Source organism: Petromyzon marinus, unplaced genomic scaffold (genome assembly GCF_048934315.1).
Source record: "Petromyzon marinus isolate PM22_M1 ecotype Great Lakes invasive population unplaced genomic scaffold, UKy_Petmar_22M1.pri1.0 PM_G_Scaffold_44, whole genome shotgun sequence".
NCBI classification, from domain to species: domain Eukaryota; kingdom Metazoa; phylum Chordata; class Hyperoartia; order Petromyzontiformes; family Petromyzontidae; genus Petromyzon; species Petromyzon marinus.
In genome coordinates, this window is record NW_027422996.1 from 1,519,874 (window position 1) to 1,546,528 (window position 26,655).

The 26,655-nt window shown below is 48.6% G+C and overlaps 2 protein-coding genes across 8 annotated transcripts in view; both read left to right on the plus strand.

Moving 5' to 3' along the window:
• LOC142917284 (uncharacterized) lies at positions 1 to 11,210 on the plus strand. 7 transcript variants are annotated; one of them, XM_076061909.1, is made up of 7 exons: positions 1 to 80; positions 2,310 to 2,549; positions 5,114 to 5,653; positions 6,797 to 6,988; positions 7,826 to 7,907; positions 8,033 to 8,107; positions 11,107 to 11,209. In XM_076061909.1, the coding sequence occupies exons 2-7, from the start codon at positions 2,393 to 2,395 to the stop codon at positions 11,171 to 11,173; spliced, it is 1,113 nt and encodes a 370-aa protein (XP_075918024.1). In that variant the 5' UTR covers positions 1 to 80; positions 2,310 to 2,392; the 3' UTR covers positions 11,174 to 11,209. The 7 variants fall into 7 exon arrangements, with proteins under 7 accessions (XP_075918024.1, XP_075918025.1, XP_075918026.1 ...); XM_076061910.1 differs by having other exon boundaries at positions 7,844 to 7,907; XM_076061911.1 differs by having other exon boundaries at positions 7,847 to 7,907.
• Positions 11,206 to 26,655, plus strand: part of LOC116957689 (hydroxylysine kinase-like) — a 17,277-nt gene continuing 1,827 nt past the window's right edge. Inside the window, exons 1-6 of the mRNA XM_076061908.1 lie at positions 11,206 to 11,341; positions 14,769 to 14,866; positions 17,381 to 17,708; positions 20,695 to 20,837; positions 24,493 to 24,673; positions 25,820 to 26,129. Of these exons, the coding sequence (XP_075918023.1) occupies positions 11,281 to 11,341; positions 14,769 to 14,866; positions 17,381 to 17,708; positions 20,695 to 20,837; positions 24,493 to 24,673; positions 25,820 to 26,129 (1,121 nt within the window). The 5' untranslated portion in view covers positions 11,206 to 11,280. The remainder of the gene's footprint in view (positions 11,342 to 14,768; positions 14,867 to 17,380; positions 17,709 to 20,694; positions 20,838 to 24,492; positions 24,674 to 25,819; positions 26,130 to 26,655) is intronic.

Here is a 26,655-nt window from a genome sequence, read left to right on the forward strand (position 1 = left end):
AAGTGACGTCATCTCCTGCTGCCGCGTGACGTCACGAGGTGACAGAAATCTGCCGCTCCGCGCGTGAACTGAAATCCGAGGTGAGAAATTCTCATCGCGGTTGTGGTGGTGGTCGTTGTGGTGGTGGTGGTTGTTGTTGTTGTTTACCAAGGTAGAGCCTCGCTCTCTCTCGTAGGGATGTCAGTTGAGTAGCAGCGAGCATGGGAATCGATGTCCAGGTTGGAACTTTACAACGTGGGGCCTAGCCACGCGGGGCCTTGCCTCCTGCCCTCGCCTGATTGCATTTACTTTAATTATCTCGCTTAGTTGAGCAATCTTTGTAAGAAAGTAATCTACCAGGCTATTCGTTTATTGTGTGTTGACCGACTTTCTGTGTTGCATTGCATTACATTTCCAAGTTTTACTCAGTTTATTTGATTAAGTGTGCTTTTGATTTAAAGCTTTCTTGACTGCAGGGATTCATATTCTTGGTTCTTTCGGTAAAGTCACGACCACGTAGAAGGGAAACAATAAAATAATAAAAATATATAAAACAATAAAATTATCACGACGTTTCAACTGCAGCACAAGCAATCTTCATCAGGTGTGAAAACCATCAGCAAGAACATTTTGAAATTTTCTTTCTGTGGTTTTCAAATTTTCTTGCCGTGGCTTTCACACCTGATGATGATTGCTTGTGTTGCAGTCGAAACGTGAGAATTTTGTTGTTTTATATTTTTATTATTTTATTGTTTCCCTTCTACGTGGTGACTTTACCGACAGAACCAAGAATATAAGTGTGCTTTCTCTCTCTCTCTGCGTGTCCTCGTGTTATTATTATTTCCTGCAGTCACCAAAGTTCGAAATCTCTCATTGACACAAGGCCGTAATTATAATATATTATAATAATTATAATATGTTATAATAATTATAATATATATTGGTGGGGGACATATCCCCCCACAATAATCAAATATGCTCAAAATGTACCCCCAATATATTGCTATAAAAATATTTTTTTTAACAATAATTGCTATGCTATGTTAATAAAAACAATTTCGCTTAACCTTGGCCACAAAACCAGGACGTGTCTTCATATAACAATGCGTAGATTTGTGTTTATATGATTGCGTTGTACTTTATGAATCCCTAATCTCTGCCATTACATACTATGAAACAAGAAAAGTTAAAAAAGAAACAACACAGAGCAATGTAATACAATACAATATTATACAATATTGTATCAAATAATACAAATTCCATCCCATGTGTTAGTGAAATTTTTCAATATTTTAGGAAATGTCAGGAAATTAGTTTTAAAATTTAGATTTTTTCTTTCTGGGGGGCGGACCCCAGACCCCCTGGTAGGTTTGGTCCCCCCCCAATGTTGACTCCATGGCTACGGCCTTGTTATTCTGTCTCTCACTGTTCAAATAAACCTACCATTAACATTATAGACTGATAATTTCTTTGTCAGTGGGCAAACGTACAAAATCAGCAGGGGATCAAATACTTGTTTCCCTCACTGTATGTTTGTATCTCTCTCTGTGTGTCTCTGTGTTATATCTCTCTCTCTGTCTGTGTGTCTCCGTGTCTGTGTTTTGTCTCTCTTTCAAATTGAGCAACCTTTGGAAGAACGTGATCAACCAGGTGGGGTGTTGACTGTTATGTTGGCCGACTCTCTGTGTTGTATTGCATTACATTTCTAAGTTCACTAGGTTTGCTTTCTCTTGCATTTGTACCTGATGATGATTGCTTGTGTTGCAATTGAAATGTCGCATGCTATGTGCACACAGCGTTGGTGTACGGTGCTTTTTGTGGAATATTTTGCTGTTTTTCCCTGGATTTTCTTTTTGCACAGTCACACAAAGTCACTTCAAGATGTTTTCTTGTTCATGTTTTAGTTTTTTGTTGTTGTTGCGGTTGCACCCGATTCAAGAGCCGAATGGCTCACAGGGCTATACCAAATAACTGAACTATGACCTATCCCCCCCTCCCCAAGCCTGTTAGCCACGCCCCATCACCCCCCACCACGTCACTCCCCCCCCACACCCTCCTCCCCAAGGCTGTTAGCCACGCCCCATCACCCTCCCCCACACACGTCACCCCCCTCCCCTAGCCTTGTTAGCCACGCCCCATCACCCTCCCCCCCACACACGTCACTCTCCCCCCCACACCCTCCTCCCCAAGCCTTGTTAGCCACGCCCCATCACCCTCCCCCACATACGTCAGCCCCCTCCCCACCCCCCCAAGGCTGTTAGCCACGCCCTGTCACCCTCCCCCCCACACGTCACTCCCCCACCTCACCCCCCCCTCCCCGTGTCTGCTAGCGAGCCACGTGACAGGCAACGAGGAGACAGAGCGAGGCCTTGTGGCGAGGCTCACTGAGGAGGAGGATTTGACGAGGACGACGATGGCGGAGCTGCGGGGATCGTCGTCGTTGTTGGTGCCCGTGGGGCTCTGTGTCGCGTGCTGTGTCGGTCTCGTCGCCTGTGCCGGTGTAGAGACCGACGCCACGGGTACAGCAGCAGCAGCAGGAGCAGCAGCAGGAGCAACAGCAGCAGGAGGAGGTGAGTGATATTTTTGTAATTTATATATTCTCACAATAAGGAAAGGCAGTGTCTATTTGTGTCATCCCTTCACGTGAAGTCCTCGTCACAACAGCAACGTTTTGAGGCATAAGCAATTATAAAATAACATTTAGACTTAAATCTTTCGTGACTGCAAGGATTCATCTTCTCGGTTGTTTCGGTAAAGTCACCACGTAGAAGGGAAACAATAAAATAATAAAACAAAATTCTCGCCTATTATGTTTTTATTATTTTATTATTTCCCTTCTACGTGGTGACTTAACCGAAAGAACCAAGTATAATAAAACTCTTACTACATAGGATCACAAAGTGGCGTCACACACAGAGTTACTCGTTAGCTCATCAAGTTGTGTTATGGGTGGGGGAGGGGGGTCAGTGCGTTGATTGGTAATCGATGCTTGCCAATGCGTTGATTGGTAATCGATGTGTGTCAATGCGTTGATTGGTAATCGATGCTTGTAAATGCGTTGATTGGTAATCGATGTGTGTCAATCCATTGATTGGTAATCGATGTGTGTCAATGCGTTGATTGGTAATCGATGCTTGTCAATGCGTTGATCTGCTTGCGTTGTGATCGAAACGTCGTGATTGTGTTTTGTTTTAATATAATTTTATTGTACTTCTACACACGTGACTTTACCGACAAAAACATCACAACGAGTAATTTTATCGCGGTCACGAAAGCTTTAATACCTCATTAACAGAAAGAGTTTTGTTTACTCATTTTGTTGTGTTTGTCAGCCCCAGTGTTCTGTTTCGATTTACTTCTACACACGTGACTTTACCGACAAAAACATCACAACGAGTAATTTTATCGCGGTCACGAAAGCTTTAATACCTCATTAACAGAAAGAGTTTTGTTTACTCATTTTGTTGTGTTTGTCAGCCCCAGTGTTCTGTTTCGATTTAAAGCTTTCGTGACTGCAAGGATTCATCTTCTTTGGTTCTTTCGGTATAGTCACCACCACGTAGAATGAGAATAAAATAATAAATTGATAAAATAAAATAACACAGTAAAATTCTCACGACGTTTCGGCCACAACACAAGCGGCCTTCATCAGGTGAAGGGACGAGACTGTCTGGAGGACAGCGCTGATGAAGGCCACTTGTGTTGTAGCCGAAACGTCGTGAGAATTTTACTGTGTTATTTTATTTTATCAATTTATTATTTTATTCTCATTCTACGTGGTGACTTTACCGAAAGAACCAAAAAATAGAGTTTTGTTTCTTCATTTGGTTGTGTTCGTCAGCCCCAGTAAGCCACGTCGTGACGCTACAGAACTTTAAACGAACACACCGCACTAACACGTACACAAGTACCAGCACTGTGTGTGACACTCATTACTCCTATTGATTTCGTGTGTGTGGGGGGATGTGTGTGTGTGTGGTGTGTGGGGGAGGGGATGTGTGTGTGTGTGGGGGATGTATGTGTGTGTGGGGGGGGATGTGTGGGGGGAGGGGATGTGTGTGTGGGGAGGGGATGTGTGTGTGTGTGGGGAGGGGATGTGTGTGTGTGTGGGGGGATGTGTGTGTGTGGGGGGATGTGTGTGTGTGTGGGGATGTGTGTGTGTGGGGATGTGTGTGTGTGTGGTGTGTGTGTGTGTGGGGGGGGATGTGTGTGTGTGGTGTGTGTGTGTGGGGGGGGATGTGGGGGGGGAGGGGATGTGTGTGTGTGTGGGGAGGGGATGTGTGTGGGGGGGGGATGTGTGTGTGGGGGGGGGGGTGTGTGTGGGGATGTGTGTGTGTGGGGGGAGGGGATGTGGTGAGTGGGGGGAGGGGATGTGTGTGTGTGGGGGGAGGGGAGAGAGATCCATTGTCATTGTTACAGGATCCAATTATTATTGTGTGGTGACGTGCCCTGTTGATTGTTAATTGTGTCTGTGTAGTTAACTGCAGGGCACACGGCCTCTGTGGGACTGTTAGAGGGATGTGAATGTCACGGCTACCCTGCCAGCTGAATGTATTTGTGTCATTCACGGTACTTCACAGATAACCGGAAGGTTTTAATGATGATGGCATTTTACTTGGAATTATCATTGAGCTTTCAAGGAACTTTTTTTCACCACTAATTTATTAACGTCCCTAACGAGAGTTGTTGTTGTTGTCACCACGTCTACGGTGGTGTTAATGTGTTTGTGTTTTCACATCGTTGGAATTGTAAAGCTCCCGCTTTTGCTCTTTTGTTAGGTCGTGGGGAATCCAATGGCGGTGCTAATTGAATGTTCGCAGTCACTAATTCAAGGTGTCTCCTTAACAACAACAACAACAAAGTTGAGCACCACCCTCCCCCCCAGACCTGCAAGTTAGTCATTGTTAGTCATTGAAGTTAGTCATTGAAGTCATTAAAGTTAGTCATTGACTAACTTGCAGGTCTGGGGGGTCAGCCATTGACTAACTTGAATTTTTCACCCCCTGGGTCATTCTCATCGTTTTCACAAGTTCCGGTGGTTTCTGATGTTTCTCTCAATTACCACGACTCACGGTGACCCCCCCCCCACCCCCCCACTCCGTCACCTCCACCGCAATCCCAACCCGACCCACAGCCCCCTCCGCGCCCCCACAGAACATCACGTGCGTGGCCCTAAACTCCAGCAGCCTGCTGGTCAGCTGGGAGCCGCCACCCGCTCACGGCCAGCAGGACGGCGGCGGCGGCATCACGGGGTACACGGTGGCCTACAGGGAGTTGCCCAGCCAAGGCGTGGCACACGCAGCAGACGCAGACGACGGCTCGGGGGATGGGGACGACGACGAGGAGGACGAGGAAGAAGAAGAAGAAGAAGGGGACGATGACGACGATGAGGAGGAAAAAGAAGGGGACGACGAGGAAGAAGGAGACCATCAAGGGGACCACCAAGGGGACCACCAAGGGGACCACCAAGGGGACGAGGAAGGGGACGGCACGGGAGGGCGACCGAGCCGGGGGGGCGGCTGGCGCCGGACGCCGCGTCAGCCCGCGTACCGGAGGAGCGTGACGCTGCACGGGCTGACCAAGTGGGCCCCCTACGAGGTGACGGTGCGGGCCTACACGGGGGCCAGCCCGGGGCCCTCGTCGCCGCCCATCCAGGCTCGCACGCGCGACGATGGTACGTCAGGGTGGGGGGGGGGCGCCGTGTTCCCGGCCGGCCGCACCGTAGCCGTGCCGGCCGCACCGTAGCCGTGCCGGCCGCGCCGACGCTCCGACGTGTCTCCCGAGTGTTTTCCCTCCTGATCTTGGCGTCTTCGCAGCTAACGGTCGCGTCTGGCCCGAGTCCTTCCCTGTCGGCTTGCTGCACCGCTCCTCTCTCTCGTGTCATGCCAAATGATAATTGACACGGCTCTGGGATGAACACCCACGCCAACTTGGGCCGTGAAATCATTTTCGTCTCCATCTGGTTAATTTTCCCCGTCTGCATTTTTAGCAGTCGCCCTTTGCTTGAGTGCCCCCCCTTCCCCCCCCCCCCCCCGCGTGCCGCCCAAAGTTCCCACCGCGGAGCTCCGCAAGGGGTCGTGGACTGCACGCCCATCAACCATTTTAGTGTCCGTCCCTTGGGGTGCACGGCTGAGACCAGGCCACTTTAGGTTGGAATGGGCTCCTGGGTGTACACCCACCGCCGGAGTGGAAGAATGGCAGGCACATCTTACAGATGACTAGCCGATGGTCATTGTCCAGATCGGCTCCACGGCAGGTTCTGGTCTCAAGGGCACGGGCTCACATCCGCTGTTGCATCCACTACGTAGTCCGGCAGATGGTTCTTGCTTGGACTCGGCATCCATCCGTGATGTTGTGCGGATGCGCCGATGCCGGAACAGCGTGTTGGTAATTACAAGCCCATGGGCTGCACAAAAATCTAGCGGCCTCCTACCGTTGTTATTGAGCTGATCTGGCCCACACCTTCCAATCACTCCAGACCAGGTGCCTCGCGCATTGAAGTCGCCCAACGGGATGACTCTATCCCGAGTGGCCACTTTTGCTAGCACCTGTGACAGGAGGTCATAAAAGCCATAGACAGACACAGATACACAAAGACATAGACACAGACAGACACAGAATTGATGAAGACCAAATCCTCCTCCTCACGAACTTCATCCAACAACACCGCTCAGCTATGCAATCTGTCTGTGTTTGTCTGTCTGTGTCTCGCTGTCTGTATCTGTCTCACTTTTTCTCTCTGTTTCCCCGTGTCTCTACGTCTCCCCATTTCTACCCGTGTCTCCCCGTATCTCCCCGTGCCTCCCCAATCTCGTAGCCACCACCACCACTACCACCTCCCGCTCCTTCCCACCCTCGTCCGGGGTGTCTACGGGAGACAAGGCGACGCTCCCCTCCAGCGGCAGTAGCAGCGCCTCCATCAGCTTCCTGTCGGTCATAACGGTGCTGGCGATCCTCCCCTTCCTGATGTGCACCGTGTGGGGCAGAGGGAGCGCCGGCAAGCGTCCCGGTGAGCGGCGGTGGCGTTGCGGTGGCTACGGAGATGTTGACTGCCTCGCTTCGTGCTTGGGAGGTCGTGGGTTGGATCCAGACTCTGACGACGCCTGCTGCTGCCGCTGTTTATTTAAAGTTTGCGGTGTCTCTCATGATCATCATCACAATGGCTGAGATGTTGACGACCTCGCCTGGTACACAGGAGTCCGTGGGTTACATCCCCGCCCCTGACACCTATATATTTGGAGTTTGCGGTGTCTCCCTCATCATCATCATCACGGTGGCTATGAGATGTTAACTACCTCGCCTGGTACGCAGGAGGTCATGGGTTCTATCCCGACCCTGACACTTCCTGCGTTTACGCGTTCAGAGCCATTTGGCTGCTGCTCTTTATTTGCCACCCGATGACGACGATGATGACGATGACGATGATGACGACGATGACGATGACGACGAGGAAAATGACGATGATGACGACGATGATGACGATGATGACGATGATGACGACGGTGATGATGACGACAATGACGACGATGATGACAACGATGACGATGATGATGACGACGACGATGATGATGTCGTCAACGATGATAACGACGACGATGACGACGACGACAATAAGCCACTGAGTTCAGCTGTCACTTGTGATAGCCGGCGTAGCTTCTACTAAACAAGTCACGTAGTAGCACAGTGGGGGGCTTACCCGGTAAGATACACAAACAAGGTATTGGTGTTTGTATCTATATACTTGTTATAGATTTGTTAACCGTTGCTCTACTTTGCACGTGCCAACGGCGGCGCATGCGTTTGTGTTCGTGTTCGCGTGTTCCATTTGTCGCAACGTTCCGCGTAGATTTTTCTCGTTCCCCAGCAGACGAGCGAGGAGGAAACGCCCCGAGCCTGGTCCCCGAGAAGGATACCGTCTCTGATTGCAGGTAGCCACCGCCAACACAGCTGCCGCCACCGTGGTGGAACAGAAACAATCTGAATTTTAAGACCTCGTCCCACCCCCCCCCCCCCCCCCCCCCCCCCCCCCCCGGTTGACACCGCCGGATGAAAGCCACTCCCCAAGTGGTCGCCACACCACGCGGGGCGACGCGACACAGCGCTCCGTACGTACACGCTCACGCGCTAGGTATGTACGTATCACTCTCACGCTAGGTTAGTACGTATCATTCTCACGCTAGGTAAGTACGTATCACTCTCACGCTAGGTTAGCATGTATCATTCTCACGCTAGGTTAGTACGTATCACTCTCACGCTAGGTACGTACGTATCACTCTCGCGCTAGGTTAGTACGTATCACCCTCACACTAGGTTAGTGCGTATCACTCTCACGCTAGGTTAGTACGTATCACCCTCACGCTAGGTTAGCACGTATCACTCTTACGCTAGGTTAGCACGTATCACTCTCACGCTAGGTTAGCACGTATCACTCTCACGCTAGGTTAGCACGTATCATTCTCACGCTAGGTGCGTACATATCATTCTCACGCTAGGTTAGTACGTATCACTCTCACGCTAGGTTAGTACGTATCACCCTCACACTAGGTTAGTGCGTATCATTCTCACGCTAGGTTAGTACCTATCACTCTTACGCTAGGTTAGTACGTATCACCCTCACGCTAGGTTAGTGCGTATCATTCTCACGCTAGGTTAGTACGTATCACTCTCACGCTAGGTTAGTGCGTATCATTCTCACGCTAGGTTAGTATGTATCATTCTCACGCTAGGTACGTACGTATCACTCTCACGCTAGGTACGTACGTGTCACTCTCACGCTACGTTACTATGTACACGCTCACGCGCTAGGTACGTACGTATCACTCTCACGCTAGGTTAGCACGTATCATTCTCACGCTAGGTAAGTACGTATCACTCTCACGCTAGGTTAGTACGTATCACTCTCACGCTAGGTTAGTACGTATCACTCTCACGCGCTAGGTACGTATGTATCACTCTCATGCTAAGTTAGTACGTATCACTCTCACACTAGGATAGTACCTATCACTCTCACACTAGGTTAGTACGTATCACTCTCACGCTAGGTTAGTACCTATCACTCTCACGCTAGGTTAGTACGTATCACTCTCACGCTAGGTACGTACGTATCACTCTCACGCGCTAGGTACGTACGTATCACTCTCACGCTAGGTACGTACGTATCACTCTCGCGCTAGGTTAGTACGTATCACCCTCACACTAGGTTAGTGCGTATCACTCTCACGCTAGGTTAGTACGTATCACCCTCACGCTAGGTTAGCACGTATCACTCTTACGCTAGGTTAGCACGTATCACTCTCACGCTAGGTTAGCACGTATCACTCTCACGCTAGGTTAGCACGTATCATTCTCACGCTAGGTGCGTACATATCATTCTCACGCTAGGTTAGTACGTATCACTCTCACGCTAGGTTAGTACGTATCACCCTCACACTAGGTTAGTGCGTATCATTCTCACGCTAGGTTAGTACCTATCACTCTTACGCTAGGTTAGTACGTATCACCCTCACGCTAGGTTAGTGCGTATCATTCTCACGCTAGGTTAGTACGTATCACTCTCACGCTAGGTTAGTGCGTATCATTCTCACGCTAGGTTAGTATGTATCATTCTCACGCTAGGTACGTACGTATCACTCTCACGCTAGGTACGTACGTGTCACTCTCACGCTACGTTACTATGTACACGCTCACGCGCTAGGTACGTACGTATCACTCTCACGCTAGGTTAGCACGTATCATTCTCACGCTAGGTAAGTACGTATCACTCTCACGCTAGGTTAGTACGTATCACTCTCACGCTAGGTTAGTACGTATCACTCTCACGCGCTAGGTACGTATGTATCACTCTCATGCTAAGTTAGTACGTATCACTCTCACACTAGGATAGTACCTATCACTCTCACACTAGGTTAGTACGTATCACTCTCACGCTAGGTTAGTACCTATCACTCTCACGCTAGGTTAGTACGTATCACTCTCACGCTAGGTACGTACGTATCACTCTCACGCGCTAGGTACGTACGTATCACTCTCACGCTAGGTTAGCACGTATCATTCTCACGCTAGGTAAGTACGTATCACTCTCACGCTAGGTTAGTACGTATCACTCTCACGCTAGGTTAGTACGTATCACTCTCACGCGCTAGGTACGTACGTATCACTCTCACGCTAGGTTAGTACGTATCACTCTCACGCTAGGTTAGTACGTATCACTCTCACACTAGGTTAGTACGTATCACTCTCACGCTAGGTACGTAAATATCACTCTCACACTAGGTACGTACGTATCACTCTCACGCTAGGTTAGTACGTATCACTCTCACGCTAGGTACGTACGTATCACTCTCACGCTAGGTACGTACGTATCACTCTCACGCTAGGTTTGTACGTATCACCCTCACGCTAGGTGCGTACGTATCATTCTCACGCTAGGTTAGTATGTATCATTCTCACGCGCTAGGTACGTACGTACACACTCACGCGCTAGGTAAGTACGTATCATTCTCACGCTAGGTACGTACGTATCACTCTCACGCTAGGTTAGTACGTATCACTCTCACGCTAGGTTAGTACGTATCACCCTCACCCTAGGTTAGTGCGTATCACCCTCACGCTAAGTTAGTACGTATCATTCTCACGCTAGGTTAGTACGTATCATTCTCACGCTAGGTACGTACGTATCACTCTCACGCTAGGTTAGCATGTATCATTCTCACGCTAGGTTAGTACATATCACTCTCACGCTAGGTACTTACGTATCAGTCTCACGCTAGGTTAGTACGTATCATTCTCACGCTAGGTTAGTACATATCACTCTCACGCTAGGTACGTACGTATCACTCTCACGCTAGGTTAGTACATATCACTCTCACGCTAGGTACGTACGTATCACTCTCACGCTAGGTTAGTACATATCACTCTCACGCTAGGTACGTACGTATCACTCTCACGCTAGGTACATACGTATCACTCTCACGCTAGGTTAGTACTTATCACTCTCACGCTAGGTACGTACGTATCACTCTCACGCTAGGTACATACGTATCACTCTCACGCTAGGTTAGTACTTCTTATCACTCTCACGCTAGGTACGTACGTATCACCCTCGCCTACTTTCTCCGCTCCCTCCAGCGGCTACGGGAGCAACGTGCTGGCCGGTGACGGCGGAGACGGCAGCGACACCGTGGAGATGATGTAGCTGCACGTGGAGGTGGAGGAGGTGGTGGAGGTGGTGGAGGTGGAGGAGGTGGTGGAGGTGGTGGAGGTGTAAGGGGAGGAGGAGGCTGACGGTGACAAGCCCTGCCGATGGTTCTCTCCCGGCCTTCATTGGTGCACTGGCTACTGACACCGAGCCCCCAGCAGCCTAGTGAGGCTGTACGCGGCACGGGGAATCTTTGTGTTTGTGTGTGCAACGTTTGCAAGTCCGCCACTGGAGTGTGGTATTGTTTTTGTTATTATCCTCACGTTGATTAAAAGTAATTTCCCCCCCCCCCCCGACTTGATTTTCAAGCTGTAAATCGTGGGGGGGGTGGCGCTCGCATCGTTCCCGGAACGATGCGAGCGTCGACAGAAAAGCGTCGTCCGTTCGACTCGCCCTTCCCCCCCCCCCGCGTCGCGGTTCTGTTTGACGTCGCTCCCGTGTCCCAGGGTTGGTTGTGGGTCACGTGGTCTGTCGTGGCCTCCTCCTCTCTCCCTGCCTGCCTGCCCTCAGAGTGAGGGCACTTGGCGGCTGTTTTGTTTGCTGGAGACATTGTAGTGGTGGTGGCGATGGTGATGGTGGTGATAATAAAGGTGCCAGGTTCAACACTCACCTGGGCTGGAACTCCTCTTAGCAGGAGGACACGTGATGTTGTTCGCGACGTCGTTTTGCAAGTCGTGCACGAGACTCGAACAAGAAACTAAACCACGTTTTATTTTTACCGGGTAAGGCCCCCCATTGAGATGCTGCGTAGCTCTCTCAGAACGGCCCTGACCTGGCCATTACAAATTAGAGCTCTACCAGTTAGATTTATCATCATCATCACGTGGACATTTACAGCAGTTGCCAAATACTCAAACTCACGTTTCTCAAATGTGGAAGGGGAAATCCGGAAGGACCTGGAAACAAAATCCACACCCTGGCCTGGGTCCTCGTCCGCGTGTTGGTGACTGCTTCTCCCGAACGTAGATCGTCGATCTTCAGATGACGAGAGTCAACGCAGAGCCCCGGTCCCTGGTGGGGAGCCCGGTTTACCGGCTCCTGGCCCGTGGCTAAGGCCCCTCCCTCCCGTGGGATCTCGCCCCCTGGCACGTGACCTACCCCCTAGCCCAATTCAGAGCGAATCCAAAAAGCTACGATCTGTTGTTTGCTGGCTGAATGCCTCCCTTCAATCGTGGCTACGGTGGCAAAAAGCCACCGAGCTTTTTCTGCCCGTGAGCTGTGATCTTACCGCCCCGTCTGCGTTCATCGGTTATCGCCCCCTTATCGCCGTGCCGCCCTGGCCAAACTCAACAGGACACCTCCACGGTAATATATTGTCCTGAGAGGCGTTACGGTCGTCCTGAAGCCAACTCTACCAGAGCGAGAGAGAGAGAGAGGAGGCAGTGTGCGTAGAGTTGTGGTGGGCCCCCGAAAGTTCACCGTGACAAGTCAGGGGCCCCGATGCTGATGGGAAGATCGCCAGTTGGGGTAGACACGTGGCTGCGCCTCACCACGCGATTCCCGCGCACGTGACCTCTTGACCCGCACGACCGAATTCCGCATTCCTAAGGCTACGCGAGCACCCCGCACCCTTCCCGTGCGCTTACAAGAACAGAACCCACACCCCCCAGTAGCCCCCCCCCAGCCTTAACAGCGTGTTAGGGCAAATACTAATAGGAGTCCACTGGAGACAGAGCCGGGTTAAGATTGTGTAAGCCCCCTGGGCTACAGGTACTGTGAGGCCCCCTGATAAAAATGTTCAAAAGGAAAACATTTTTATTTAAAGCTTTCGTGACTGCAGTAATTCATATTCTTAGCTCTTTCGGTAAAGTCACGTTGAAGGGAAACAATACATTTTTTTATTGTTTTATATATTTTTTATTATTTTATCGTTTCCCTTCAACGTGACTTTATATATTTATTATTTTATTGTTTCCCTTCAACGTGACTATATATTATTTTATTGTTTCCCTTCAATGTGACTTTATATATATATTTTATTATTTTATTGTTTCCCTTCAACGTGACTTTACCGAAAGAGCTAAGAATAAGGAAAACAAAGTTAAAGAAAAATAAAATGTATATTTTTTGTTACAAGGCTAACGACGAATAAAATTCAGCATGCGCAACTGAAATCACTTTTCACTTCGCCTCTGGAGGCGCTTCAGCTGGACGAGGCCCCTGGGCTGCAGCCCCTGAAGCCCCCCGCCCCCACGCCCGAATCCGGCCCCGATGTTGGATGTTGGTGGATGAGTGAGCGAGTGAGGGAGAGTGTGAGAGAGAGAGGGGAGTGTGAGTGAGGACGAGTGAGTGATGTACGCGCATCGGTTCATCCGGCGGTTGTTTATTTTAGCGTTTCGGCGGTAAATGTGCGATCGGGGCGACAAGCTCGTACGCGCGGAACGTTGCAAATCACGCGGCTGTGGAAACTTTAGCTGACGTGGAAATAAGTCGATAATCCTTCGACGCGCCCGCGCGCACAAAACCAGAGCGCCGCGCAAATTCGAGAATGGTGTTGAAACCGCGTCAACGATTGGGGAAAAACAATAAATCTCGAGGCTCACTCAAACAACAAATATTAAGGAACGCGACCCTAAATAACAAACCGCGGGGCGGCGTGGCGCGCTCGCGAGTCCCGACGTACCGCGGCGACGGTGCCGAAGCAGACGAGCAAAAAAATTCTAGATTTGAAGATTTAGTGACCGCGAGGATCCACACACTCTTTGGTTCTATTCGGTAAAGTCACGCAGGTAAAAACAATAAAAAATCACGACGTTTCGGCCACAACACAAGCGGCCTTCATCAGGTGACTTATTGTCCCGTTGTCTGTTAAAAGCTCTAACAGGTGAAAACCCTCCCCGTAGAGGCTATCAATTCTAGATTTGAAGCTTTCGTGACTGCGAGGATCCACGCTCTTTGGTTCTATTCGGTAAAGTCACGCGGGTAAAAAAATAAAACAAAAATCACGACGTTTCGGCCACAGCACAAGCGGGCGTCAAAGGTCTCGCCACGGAGCCCACGCCACTGGGTGACGGGCCAAGTAGCTCGGGGAACGAGCGGCGAGGGTCGTCAAGCGTTCCGGCAAACTCGTAGCCACCTACCCGGCGGGTAACGGGGGCGGTTCCGTGTACACAACGCGTGTGCACATGGCATCGTGACGTGTACACAACGTGTGCACGTGGCATCATGACGTGTACACAACGTGTGCACGTGGCATCATGACGTGTACACGTGGCGTCGTGACGCGTACACGTGGCGTCGTGATGTGTACACGTGGCGTCGTGACGTGTGCACGTGGCATCGTGACGTGTGCACGTGGCGTCGTGACGCGTACACAACGCTCACCACGGGAGCTGTGCACTTTGAAATGATCGTCTGACGTTGAAAACTAATTCACTTACAACTGATTTAAAGCTTTCGTGACTGCAGTAATTCATATTCTTAGCTCTTTCGGTAAAGTCACGTTGAAAGGAAACAATAAAATAATAAAATATTATTGTTTTATATATTTTATTGTTTTCCTTCAACCTGACTTTACTGAAAGAGCTAAGAATATAATATTACTTAGAACTGTTTTTGTCCTTCCCCCCCCCGCTCCCACATCTCCGACTAGCGCACGGTTGGCATCGTGCTCACGCGCACCTACGTGTACGCACCTGGCCGAGTCGGTGGGACGCCCTTCACCAAACACACACACTGCTGCATTCCGAGGTGGGTTGACCGCCGCTCCCCCCTCCCTCCCCGCGCTGTCACGCGCCACGCGGGGAGGAGCCGCGTGCCGCGGCGGTCTCCGCCAGCATGGCCTGCAGCAGGCCGATGTAGCGAACGGTCGCGCGCAGTGTCGCCGCCCGCGACGGCCGGAGGCGGTCCGGTGGCAGCAGGCGACGCAGGAGCAGGAACGCGCGGTTCAGGTTTCGCACCTGAGGGGACGGACACGCAGACGGACGGACGCGTCAGTGCCCGGGATGGACGCCGCTTGGCCCTTGAGCGACGGTGCTCGAGGGCCAAGCGGCGTCGAAGGCGATTGACGATCCGGTGAATCGCCGATTCGCTTCTGGTCGCTCGCTGGCGGTCAGTCGCCCTCCCTACCGCTCTTCTCTCGCCACCAGCACGGGATTTTTGTTCCCGTGAATTTAACTCGTTCCGCCACCCGTGGGCGAGGACTCGGTTCGACCAGACTTCAACCGTCTCGCGTCACCCCGTGCCGCGTTCCAACAACCGCACGGCAGGCCACGATAACGCGAAGTCATAGGAATAGGTTTTACCCTTTTAACTGGCACAAAAACTGACACCTTTATTCAAGGCATCATGTTTGCAATAACCACAACACAAGGAGTCAAAATGCAAACAAAAGAGACAACTCTGATAATAATATGCACTGTCCTTGAATTTGATTGGTCCACACCCGAGACGGCTTTTCTTAGAGCCTAGTCTCCACTGGTGTTGGACCAGATGACACACAGGACACAGACACAGAGAGACACACGCTGTACACACACAGACACAGCTATTTCAATTAGCCATTTCAATGCTAAATTATATGCGAATTCCTTTGTCAAGGCGCTTTGTGTTTTTCTTCTCACACAGCTTAAAGGTCGTGATCTAAGCGTGGCTTCTCTCACTCCAGCGCTGTCCTCCAGACAGTCTCGTCCCTTCACCTGATGAAGGCCGCTTGTGTTGTGGCCGAAACGTCGTGATTTTTTGTTATTTTATTTTCACCTACGTGATTTTACCCAATAGAACCAAAGAGTATATTTTATACTTTTTGCATTGTTTACAGTCTGGAAGCTACCCACATGGCAAATTTAAAGTTGTTGCATGTCGGGAAGTATGCTAAACATTTCGAACAGACACACATAATAACAAATTTCCCTTTTATATATACAGACGAAGGGGTGGGTGACAGCACCACGCCCGGCCGCCTTTGTGTCCCCAGTGGCGATGTTCACACACCACAGCAATTACTCGTTTTAGGCTGAGTCGATCTAGGGGAGGCCCAGAAGCGGTTGAAATAATCGTCACCGGTGGTGGCAGTGAGCGGGAATTGAACTCGGGTTGCCGGGTTCGTAGCGCAGTGCGCTAACCACTACACTAATTCGTTACGCTTCCACATGCGTGGATCACGTGACAGCTCACTTGCCGTGCAAAAAAATGCATTATTGAGCTCCCCCCCCCCCTCCTCCCCCCAGAAAAAACACAAAAGTGTATTTTAATAATTTTTGCGTGGTGTACAGTCTGGAAAGTACCCACATGGCAAATTTCAAGTTTGTTGCATGTCGGGAAGTACGCTAAACATTTTGAACAGACACACATAATCACAACTTTGCCTTTTACATATGTATGGAGATAATTTCGGCCAGGGCTGCCCTGTGTCAGCGACTCTGAAAAATCTGCTGACACCCGGCACACCACGTCCAGTGTGTACCTTTCGCTATCGCCGTGGCTACCGGGGCTGTGCTGCCCACTCCACTCCGCACCAGCGACCCGGAAAATATTCAGTGACAGATTAAGCCCTGATTATTATTCACACAATTACACATCCAGTGGAATTTGAACACGTGATTTCGTGCTTACGGGACAAGGTGTTTACTCGGTGGGCCATAGCTGCAGCTCCCCAATGCTGCATAAACCCATGGTTCTTGTTATAATTCCAGTTACAGTAATGCTACTTTATCAGGCACTGGCTGTATTTCCACTGAAATACACAAGGAGAATTCTCTGTTATTACGAATCTTATATCTGACATGTTTAAGTGGTGCTTTTCTGTTCGGTGAAATGTGTTGCTATTAAATGTGATGCGAGCAAAGAGACGTGTTTATTGATCGCTGATCGATCGATTGACTTCATGGCCGAGCGGTAGCGCGTTGCAGATGTTTGTGGTACGAGTCCCACGACCGCCCCGGTTAACGCTGTGGGTGTATGAACTGTAAATATTGCGCACTGTCTGCTTCACAGTCGGATGCTAAAGATCTCGGAGATGTAATTTAAATAAGTAGTATGCCACGTGTGTCGGCACAACTCTGTAAATGCGACAACTACTGTGGGCTGTCCGTGAAGCGTAGCGCCTCCAGGGTGTAGCCTCGTGTGTACGCTGAGCTTGTTTCGCACCGTACGTAGCCAACCGTGCTCATCGGAGGCGCCTCGCGCTGCACGAATGGAGCGAACGCCAACGTGCACTTGCAAAACCCAAAAACTTTTCGATTGCCCTCGTTTTGTCCGTTGAAGACGATGCAAGTTGCGCCGCAGGACGATGGCCACGAGCACGAGAAGCCGTGCATCAGCGAGTCCCGCGCGGCGAAGCTGGTGGAGCGCCTCTACGGGCTGAGCGTGGCGGGGGTGAGCCCGCTGGCGAGCTACGTCGACCAGAACTACCGCGTGCTGGCGCGCGACGGTCGCCAGTTCGTGCTCAAGGTCACCAACACGCGGGACAGCCAGCGGCCGCAGATGCTCGAGGTGCAGATGGCTATGATGAGGTTCCTGCGGGAGATGGGCTTCCCCATGCAGGAGGTGGTGGACAACGTCAGCGGGAAGATCATGTCGCTCGAGAGCATCGGTGAGCTGCGCCTGTGTGGGTCCCGGGAGCAGAGACATTGGAGAAGAGATGTACATAATACTAAATCTTGTTCTATTTGATGTGCTTGTCCATCTCTCTTTGTCTCCCCCTACATGCTAAGGCCTCGGCACAGAGACCCTATCTCTCTGTGCTCCGTACGTTGTGTCTCTCTTTGTGTCTGTGTGTGAACTCCCTCCACTTAGGTGTCTGTATATATATCTGCGGTTCTGTGTTTCCTCTCTCTTAAATTTAGCTCTTCTATGCCTGATGATTGCTTGCGTTGCAATCGAAACGTCGTATGCTATTATGTAATTTTATTATTTCTTATTTCTACGTGACTTTACCGAAAAAACCAAAGAGTAATTCCTGCAGTCACGAAAGCGACAAATCAAGTTTAATAGATGTACAGTGCAGTACAATTGATTTTGCTGCAACTGAACTGTGGCCCCCACAACATAGCACCACGCAGCAGCCTGTGATGCCTGTTTAATGCACGATTGTCACCCATAGAAGCCCTAATCCAGGCTCAACCTGCTAAGCTTTCAGATCTTATGATAGGGCACATTCCAGGTGATTTAGTCATAGGCTGATAGTAATCATACGAACACAGCATTGGTTTATACTTGCAAAGACAACGATCAATATCCGAGCATGAGGCGGTGGTATGATACTGGGTCGCACTCCACTGACGATAAGTGATGTAAAAGGATCATACTTTTTAGTTTTTGTGAGGTTGGTGGATGTAACGCACTGCTTGTTGGTACTGGCCCAAGGTCCACATTGTGATATTTTGTAAATTCTTCATGTATATAAAAAAACAATGTTTGGTGCGTGGGATGAAACTGGAATGACTGCTCACAGCAAAGCCACACGGACGAGACGATAACATCTGTGGTGAGAGATCAGAAGCACACTTGCTGTTTTCTCATCTACTGACCTGCAGGTTGGTAGATATAATGTTCGTACAGTTCACCGACGCCGCCATTCGCCAACTGCACAGTGTGTTCTACCTCCCCACACCTCCGATGAGCACGGTTGGCTACGTACGTATGGTGCGAAAGAATTTCAACATACTTACGAAACCTAAATCGTAATTTTGGTTTCTGCTTATCTTCCCACGAGACCCTGAGAAGCAAACGTCAAACTCTTTGCATCGAGTTCCGGATTGGCTGACAAGGGGAACACGTCAAACCAAAACCATGTATTACATGAACAAGCATAGACGGGAAAGATATGTCACAAGCGATATATTGTAGAGATATGAGAGAGATTTATTCATGATAAAGGTTTTTGGGTGAGATCGCGTTATTTATAAATGTGTCATAACCCTCCACCACCCGACACAGCCAAACAGTAAAAAAATGTGTCACATTGACAACAGACAAAATAGTTCACTACTTTAGCCCACCGGTGTGATGAAGAGTGAATCCACAACATTTACAATATTTGAATACGACGTTTCGCTGGTAATTACATCCAGCATCATCGGGCAATTCGCCAGAATGGTGAAGCCCTCACTTGCTCCCGGTCTTAAATAGAGCAGCAGGGTGATGTCATCATTTAACTCATTCAGAGAGAGATTTAATCAGAAATATGATATTTATATGGAAGAGATAGGAGAAAGATCTATCCGCAAGAGGAGAGATTTAGAGAAATGCAAACATGTCGATACAGAGCTTATCTCTCCCCCACACCCACTCCGACCTCCTGCATCGCATCACTTCTATTAATATTATTATTGTAATCATCATCGTTACACTTGTTTTCACAGCAGAGCCTCACTGAGTATCGGGAGGGTCTTGTCAAACTTTTCAGTTGGGGGGCGGGCGTGGGGGCGACGGTTGTCGTGTGTAATTTCAAGTGAGTATTGCTGACTGAGACATGTACTTAATTAGTTCTTGTAAGGCGTGGCGGGATAGTTGTCCTGTAGACCAGAATGAATTAATTTTGGTGGTTCGGGCTTGGCCCACAGGCTGTAGTTGGGACAACACTGGGCTGCTAAACATTTGTAAAGCAAAGTGCTTCATAGCTCATCGGATTCCTCCAGTAAAAGTACATATTCTGATTATAATGCCTGGGCTAGCAGCGCTCCTTTAAACCCAGGCTCGGGGTTCATCGCGTGAGATGACATCACCGCCCAACGCCGTGTTTGGAATGCGAAGATCACGGAAAGCCGCTGACCCTTATATTTACGTGATGGAACGAGCGATAAAAGTCGCCTCCTGATGCAGATGGGCCCCCATTCACCCTGCTCCTAAGTAATTTGCTCAAGCTGAACCCAGGGAATTCAGCTAGACTCGTGTGCTGACGTATCCATTCTGGCCCGAACCTGGGCGAATTGCCCCCGGTTCCGGTCAGCGTGCGCTAAGGCACGAGGGTTGCGTGCCACGTTGCAACTTTGGCGCCTTACGCATGGGTGTGGCGAGGTATTATTCCTCTCAAATGCTTTATTTAGCTATAGCGGTTTAGACAACAAGGCCATATAGGAATGCGAATTTCGGAATGCGTTCGTGTTATTAATTTCTGCGTTAATAGTACCGTGAAAGAAAGTCATGAGAAAAAAATCACTCCAATTTACTATTTTTGGGGGGGGGGGGGGAACAGAAATACTCGATTCAAGTTGCTTGAGAGATTGGCGTTTTAAAGACTACACGAATTTTATGTGCGTTATATATCAGACTTGGCACGTTCATTATTGTTATTAACCATTTAATGCTGAGCAGCAAATTGTCACTTAATTTCCTAAAAAAAGAATAGTAGCCTTGGCTATCAGTTGAGCAATTCATAAGAGACCCTGTGTAGTATAGCACGTGGGTAATGAACACAGGGCGCAAAGTGGTGAGTTGACACTTTGGCCAGACCTTGGAGGTTCCGATATCAGTTTCCGAACAGCTTTTTATGTTCCAGCAAAAGGAAGTGACGGTGAGATTTCACTAACCGTGGTGACCTCTTGACCTCGGTGGCGACTCCTGCTGTGAATTCTCAGACTGCGGCGAAGGAGAGAAGGAGTTCAACGTGCGGCTGCTCACGTACCTGCCCGGCGTGCCGCTGTCCAGGGTGCTGGCGGATGGCAGCCTGTACTACCAGGTGGGCAAGCTGGCAGCGAGCATCCACCAAGCCCTGCAGCAGGTACGAGCGCACGAGGGCCTCTTGACAGGTGACGTGAGACTGCAGGGATTCATATTCTTGTTGCTTTCGGTAAAGTCACCACGTAGAAGGGAAACAATAAAATAATAAAAAATATAAAACAATAAAATTCTCACGACGTTTCGACTGCAACACAAGCAATCGTCATCAGGTGTGATAACCACAACAAGGAAATTTGAAAAAATATATATTGCTGTGGTTTTCACACCTGATGATGATTGCTTGTGTTGCGGTCGAAACGTCGTGAAAATTCTATTGTTTTATATTTTTATTATTTTATTGTTTCCCTTCTACGTGACTTTACCAAAAGAAACAAGAATATGAGAATATTCGCCAAAGTAAAAAGCCAAAAAAGAAATCTCGCAAATTACTTCATTGGGAAATGCGGAGCGATAGTTTCCCCAACCCCTTACTGCGACAATCTTAAAAAAAAAAACTCTTGAGTCTCGGCGAGCCTTTTCTCTCGGTAAGCAAGTGTAATGTGACGTAACGAGCCCATTCGCTCGGAACGTACGCAGCTGTTCATAATTAGCAACGTGAGAGTCCTTCCAAGTGATCGAATGGCTGGTTTTCAAGCGGCGTATTTTTGGTTTAACATGTAGGCTTTCGCGACCAATATTATTCATAATAAAGGTTTTTGGGTTAGATCGCGTTTATTTATAAATGTGTCGTAACCCTCCACCACCCGACACGGCCAATCAGCAAAAAAAGTGTCACGTTGACAAAAAGACAAATAATTCACTACTTTAGCCCACCGGTGTGTTGAAGAGTGAATCCACATTTACAGTTTGAGTACGACGTTTCACTGGTAATTACATCCAGCATCATCGGGCAGTTCGCCAGAATGGTAAAGCCCTCGCTTGCTCCCGGTTTTATATAGAGCAGCAGGGTGACGTCATCACTTAACTCATATCAGGTTCAGTGATTAGAGGCGGAGGGGGGGGGTATTGTAATTATATAATCGATTAGTAATCAGTCATTGGTTATGATTAGTAATGAGTTGTAGATTATTAATTGTTTAAATCAAAATGTAATGTGTATTATTTAATAATATGCTTCCAGGCTGCACTAAGCCTGTAGCTGCCAGAGCGATTAAAGTTATTCTTGTTCCTCTCAATTTCAATGGATTCTCTAATTAGTCTTTGCCAGTAATAATTAGTTTTACACACCACTGCAACATTGTCAAAATCAATTGAGTGTCCTTGTTGACAAGCATGTTCTGCCACTGCCGACAGTTGTGTTTGAGATAATTTAATATTTCTCTGATGTTATTTTAGTCTTACGCTGATGTTACGTCCCGTCTGTCCAATGTAGCAGCTGCCACATAAACAATTAATCCGATATACACCTTCTGTTGATAATTTAGATAATGCGTCTTTAGTCCCAGATACTAGTTTTTTTTATTTTGTGTACTGTACCAAATCTTACTGTAATGTTTTGCTTTTGCAAAACACGGGCTAATTTGTCAGTTACTCCTGAGATATATGGAATTTTTATTGTTTTAACAATCTGGTCGCTTTCAGCAGTATTGCTTTGCGATCGTGATTTGGCATTCAGTGCTCTGTTAATTTGAGCATTATTGTAGCCATTCTGTCGTAGTGCGTCTTTAACATGTTTAATCTCTCTCACTAGACTCTCACCATCTGACACTGTTTTAGCCCGATGTATAAAATAACACAGCGTTTACATAAATCAAATGCACACTGATGCCTATCTGAATGCAGAATCACATCATCATCCAGCTCAGATAAGATGCTTATACATCGGGCTAAAACAGTGTCAGATGGTGAGAGTCTAGTGAGAGAGATTAAACACGTTAAAGACGCACTAAGACAGAATGGCTACAATAATGCTCAAATTAACAGAGCACTAAATGCCAAATCACGATCGCAAAGCAATACTGCTGAAAGCGACCAGATTGTTAAAACAATAAAAATTCCATATATCTCAGGAGTAACTGACAAATTAGCCCGTGTTTTGCAAAAGCAAAACATTACAGTAAGATTTGGTACAGTACACAAAATAAAAAAAACTAGTATCTTGCACTAAAGACGCATTACCTAACTATCAACAGAAGGTGTATATCGGATTAATTGTTTATGTGGCAGCTGCTACATTGGGCAGACGGGACGTAATATCAGCGTAAGACTAAAAGAACATCAGAGAAATATTAAATTATCTCAAACAACTGTCGGCAGTGGCAGAACATGCTTGTCAACAAGGACACTCAATTGATTTTGACAATGTTGCAGTGGTGTGTAAAACTAATTATTACTGGCAAAGACTAATTAGAGAATCCATTGAAATTGAGAGGAACAAGAATAACTTTGATCGCTCTGACAGCTACAGGCTTAGTGCGGCCTGGAAGCGTATTATTAAATAATACACATTACATTTTGATTTAAAGAATTACTAATCTACAACTCATTACTAATCATAACCAATGACTGATTACTAATCGATTATATAATTACAATACCCCCTCCCCTCCGCCTCTAATCACTGCACCTGATATGAGTTAAGTTATGACGTCACCCTGCTGCTCTATATAAAACCGGGAGCAAGCGAGGGCTTTACCATTCTGGCGAATTGCCCGATGATGCTGGATGTATTTACCAGCGAAACGTCGTACTCAAACTGTAAATGTGGATTCACTCTTCAACACACCGGTGGGCTAAAGTAGTGAATTATTTGTCTTTTTGTCAACGTGACACTTTTTTTTGCTGATTGGCCGTGTCGGGTGGTGGAGGGTTACGACACATTTATAAATAAACGCGATCTAACCCAAAAACCTTTATTATGAACAACGTATTTTTGTTGTTTCCCCCCCCCAAATTTTATTCCAAGCGTCGGGCTGGAGCGGTGGCGCAGTTGTGCGCACACTGCGCTACGAACCCGGCCACCTGAGTTTTATTTCCGGCCACGGCTAACATTCGTGGCAAGTGATATCTGAACCAGTCCTGCCCCCCCCCCCCACCCCCCCTTGTCCTCTATCCTTCACCAACCTACACTGACCAGTTTGGCGAAGTATGGTCAAACACCCTACATGACCAACGCTGAATACGGCAGTGCCTTGATAAGGGCTGTATGAGTTGTGCTAATTGGTGCCATGTCATGAGATGGAAAAAAACATCTCATTCTGTGCATCACCTCTGGTTAGAGAATGGCCCACAGAAGGTGATCTCACAAAACTACTTCTCAGATCCATTCAAGTGTCCTGTTATTCACAAATACCAATCAAACATTTGCCAGCCGCACGCAGGACTTGGGCAGCCCCACCCTCAGCTGCATAATAAGTCTAGATTTTTAGCTTTCGTGACTGCAAGGATTCATACTCTTTAGTTTTTTCGGTAAAGTCACGTAGGTAAAACTATAAAATGATAGAATGAAAAAAAATGTAGTTGTTTTTTCATTTATTCTTTTATTTTATAGTTTTACCTACGTGACTTTACCGAAAAAAACCGAAGAGAAAATAATAAGTCAAGGAGAACATCTTTTCTGAAACGAAGACTATCCTTTGCTAGCTTGACGTTTTGCTGCCTTTAACTTACATGTGTACTCAACTGGCCAATGCGATGTTAATCTCGTATTGCATTTTTTGTCATCTTACCACCTTCGTTTTTAAACATCTGCATAGTTTGAGCACCCGTTCCTGCACTCCCTGCAACGAGACGATTTCATCTGGAACCTGTCAAACACCCACCTGCTCGAGCCCTACCTCTTCACTCTGGACGGCGACCCCAACCAGGGTCTGGTCAGGGAGGTCATCGCCAAGTTCCGCGAGGAGATCCAACCCAACCTGCACAAGTTTACCAGATGTACGCTCGCCTCGCAGCTTCACCCGGGACGTAGCTCCATGCCTCAGGGGGCGAGGGGCGCTTCAGGCCACCGACGAGGCCTTGAAGCCACGACGGGTGCCGCGTACGTGTGTACATTGAACTTCTTTTGCACCGTACGTAGCCAACCGTGCTAATCGGAGGTGCGGGGAAAGGACAACAAACTAAACACAAAAAATAAGTTCAAAAATAAATTAGTGTTCAATCTAGGTTTAAAAGTACATAGCTCCAGTGCCTTCCTAATATCGGAAAGAAGAGCTTTTCAGACGGCCGCAGAAGTGCATCTGAAAGCGCGCGATGCGGTGACCGTCTTTGTTTGTTCGATGGTTAGCCAAAAGCCGCTGCGAGGATCACCCGAATTCGCGTGATGGTTTATGCTACTTGACGAGATCAGCAAGGTATTGTGATTCATTTGTGGCAAGCATTTTCTTTGCAATGTGCTTCACGTGATTACTTTTACCCAGCATACACAGATGCATTACAAGGCATGCATGTAATGGGGGACACTCGCACAGACACTGATCACAGGTGAAATCAAATGACAGGGTTATAACATTCAGACGCTACTGTATATAAATCATAATTGTAATTTCTACCAAATCATTTTTCAATGGATGCTAAATTGTGTTCAACAGTTTTTGTTACACATATACTCATAATAATAATGTACAGCCCTTTGTCAATGCACTATCTGGACGAAGGCATTCCCAGGCTGTGTAGGGTCATGGGGGTTGTTTTGCCACCTTCACCATGCTGGTCGGTGAGGAGGTAGGTAGGATCCCAGGACTGGTTCAGATATCAGTGATGTTCTCCATGGCCGGGAATCAAGGGCTCGTGATGTGGTGTGCAAACCACTACACACCGCTCCCTATCTCGCCCCCGTGCAGGGTTGTACGACGCTGGTGGGTTATTGTAATACTGTGCCTTTGAAGGCAGGAGAAGTCGGTGATTCACTGAGACTCTGCGGGGGCCGTTCTTAGACCCGCACACGCGGCATGCGCAACACCAATCGTGCGGCCGGAATAAAAACGGCACGGGCACGAACGATGACGACGGCGACGAGGGGAGGACGGTCAACAATAAAAGACAACGGACGAAATCAAATTCGACGTTTCCCCCTCGCCGCAGGCATAATCCACGGTGACTTCAATGACGACAACATCCTGGTGCAGGAGGTGGCCGCGGGAAGCGAGCAGCAGCAGCAGCAGGGGCCCAAGTCGGCGGAGGGAGCGCCGCGGCACCGCGTCTCCGGCATTGTGGACCTCAACTCGATGATGTTCGGCTACCACGTGTACGACCTGGCCATGGCCATCATGTACATGATGGTGGAGAGCGGAGAGGCGATGGAGGCCGGGGGTCACGTCCTGGCCGGCTACGAGAGCGTGCAGGCCCTCACCGAGGACGAGAGGAGGGCCGTTTACTTCCTGGTGGCGTGCAGGTGAGAGCGGAGGTGGGGAGGGGGGCCGGGGCAGGTCGGGTCGGGTCTGCCCGGATCGCCGTTTGCCGCATCGGGAAACGTTGGCTTCAAAAACCTGTGGCGGTTGCGTAACGAGAATTAATCTAGGTCTGGCGAGAATCCGATAAACTCGATGATTGTGCGGCAAAAAAAGTCCTTTATTATTTATTTAAAGCTCTTCATCAGACCAATGATGAAGGTCTTGCCAATGCCATGTCGATCGTCGCGGTGGTTGACCATACTTCACCATGCTGGTTAATGTGTATTGGTGAACGGGGGGGATCAGTAACAGTTAAGACATAATAATGCTGATTACCATGATGTTGCTAACAGCACTTCTACGGATGCTGCTGATGACGGTGATGATGATTATAGAAAAGACACTCATAGCGATGTTGTTTACGATCATGTTGCTGATCACGCTGCTGCTACTGCTGCTGGAGACGAGGAAGATGAAGACGGCGACTTTCCTTCTGCTGGCACTTCTGCTGCTGACCACGAGACTTGA

Excerpts from the sequence above, each read along its gene's own strand:
- LOC142917284 (XM_076061909.1), top strand. The coding sequence starts at position 2,393 with ATGGCGGAGCTGCGGGGATCGTCGTCGTTGTTGGTGCCCGTGGGGCTC. Across the intron at positions 5,654-6,796 it reads GGCTCGCACGCGCGACGATG|CCACCACCACCACTACCACC; the intron begins GTACGTCAGGGT and ends CCAATCTCGTAG. Across the intron at positions 8,108-11,106 it reads CGTACACGCTCACGCGCTAG|CGGCTACGGGAGCAACGTGC; the intron begins GTATGTACGTAT and ends CGCTCCCTCCAG.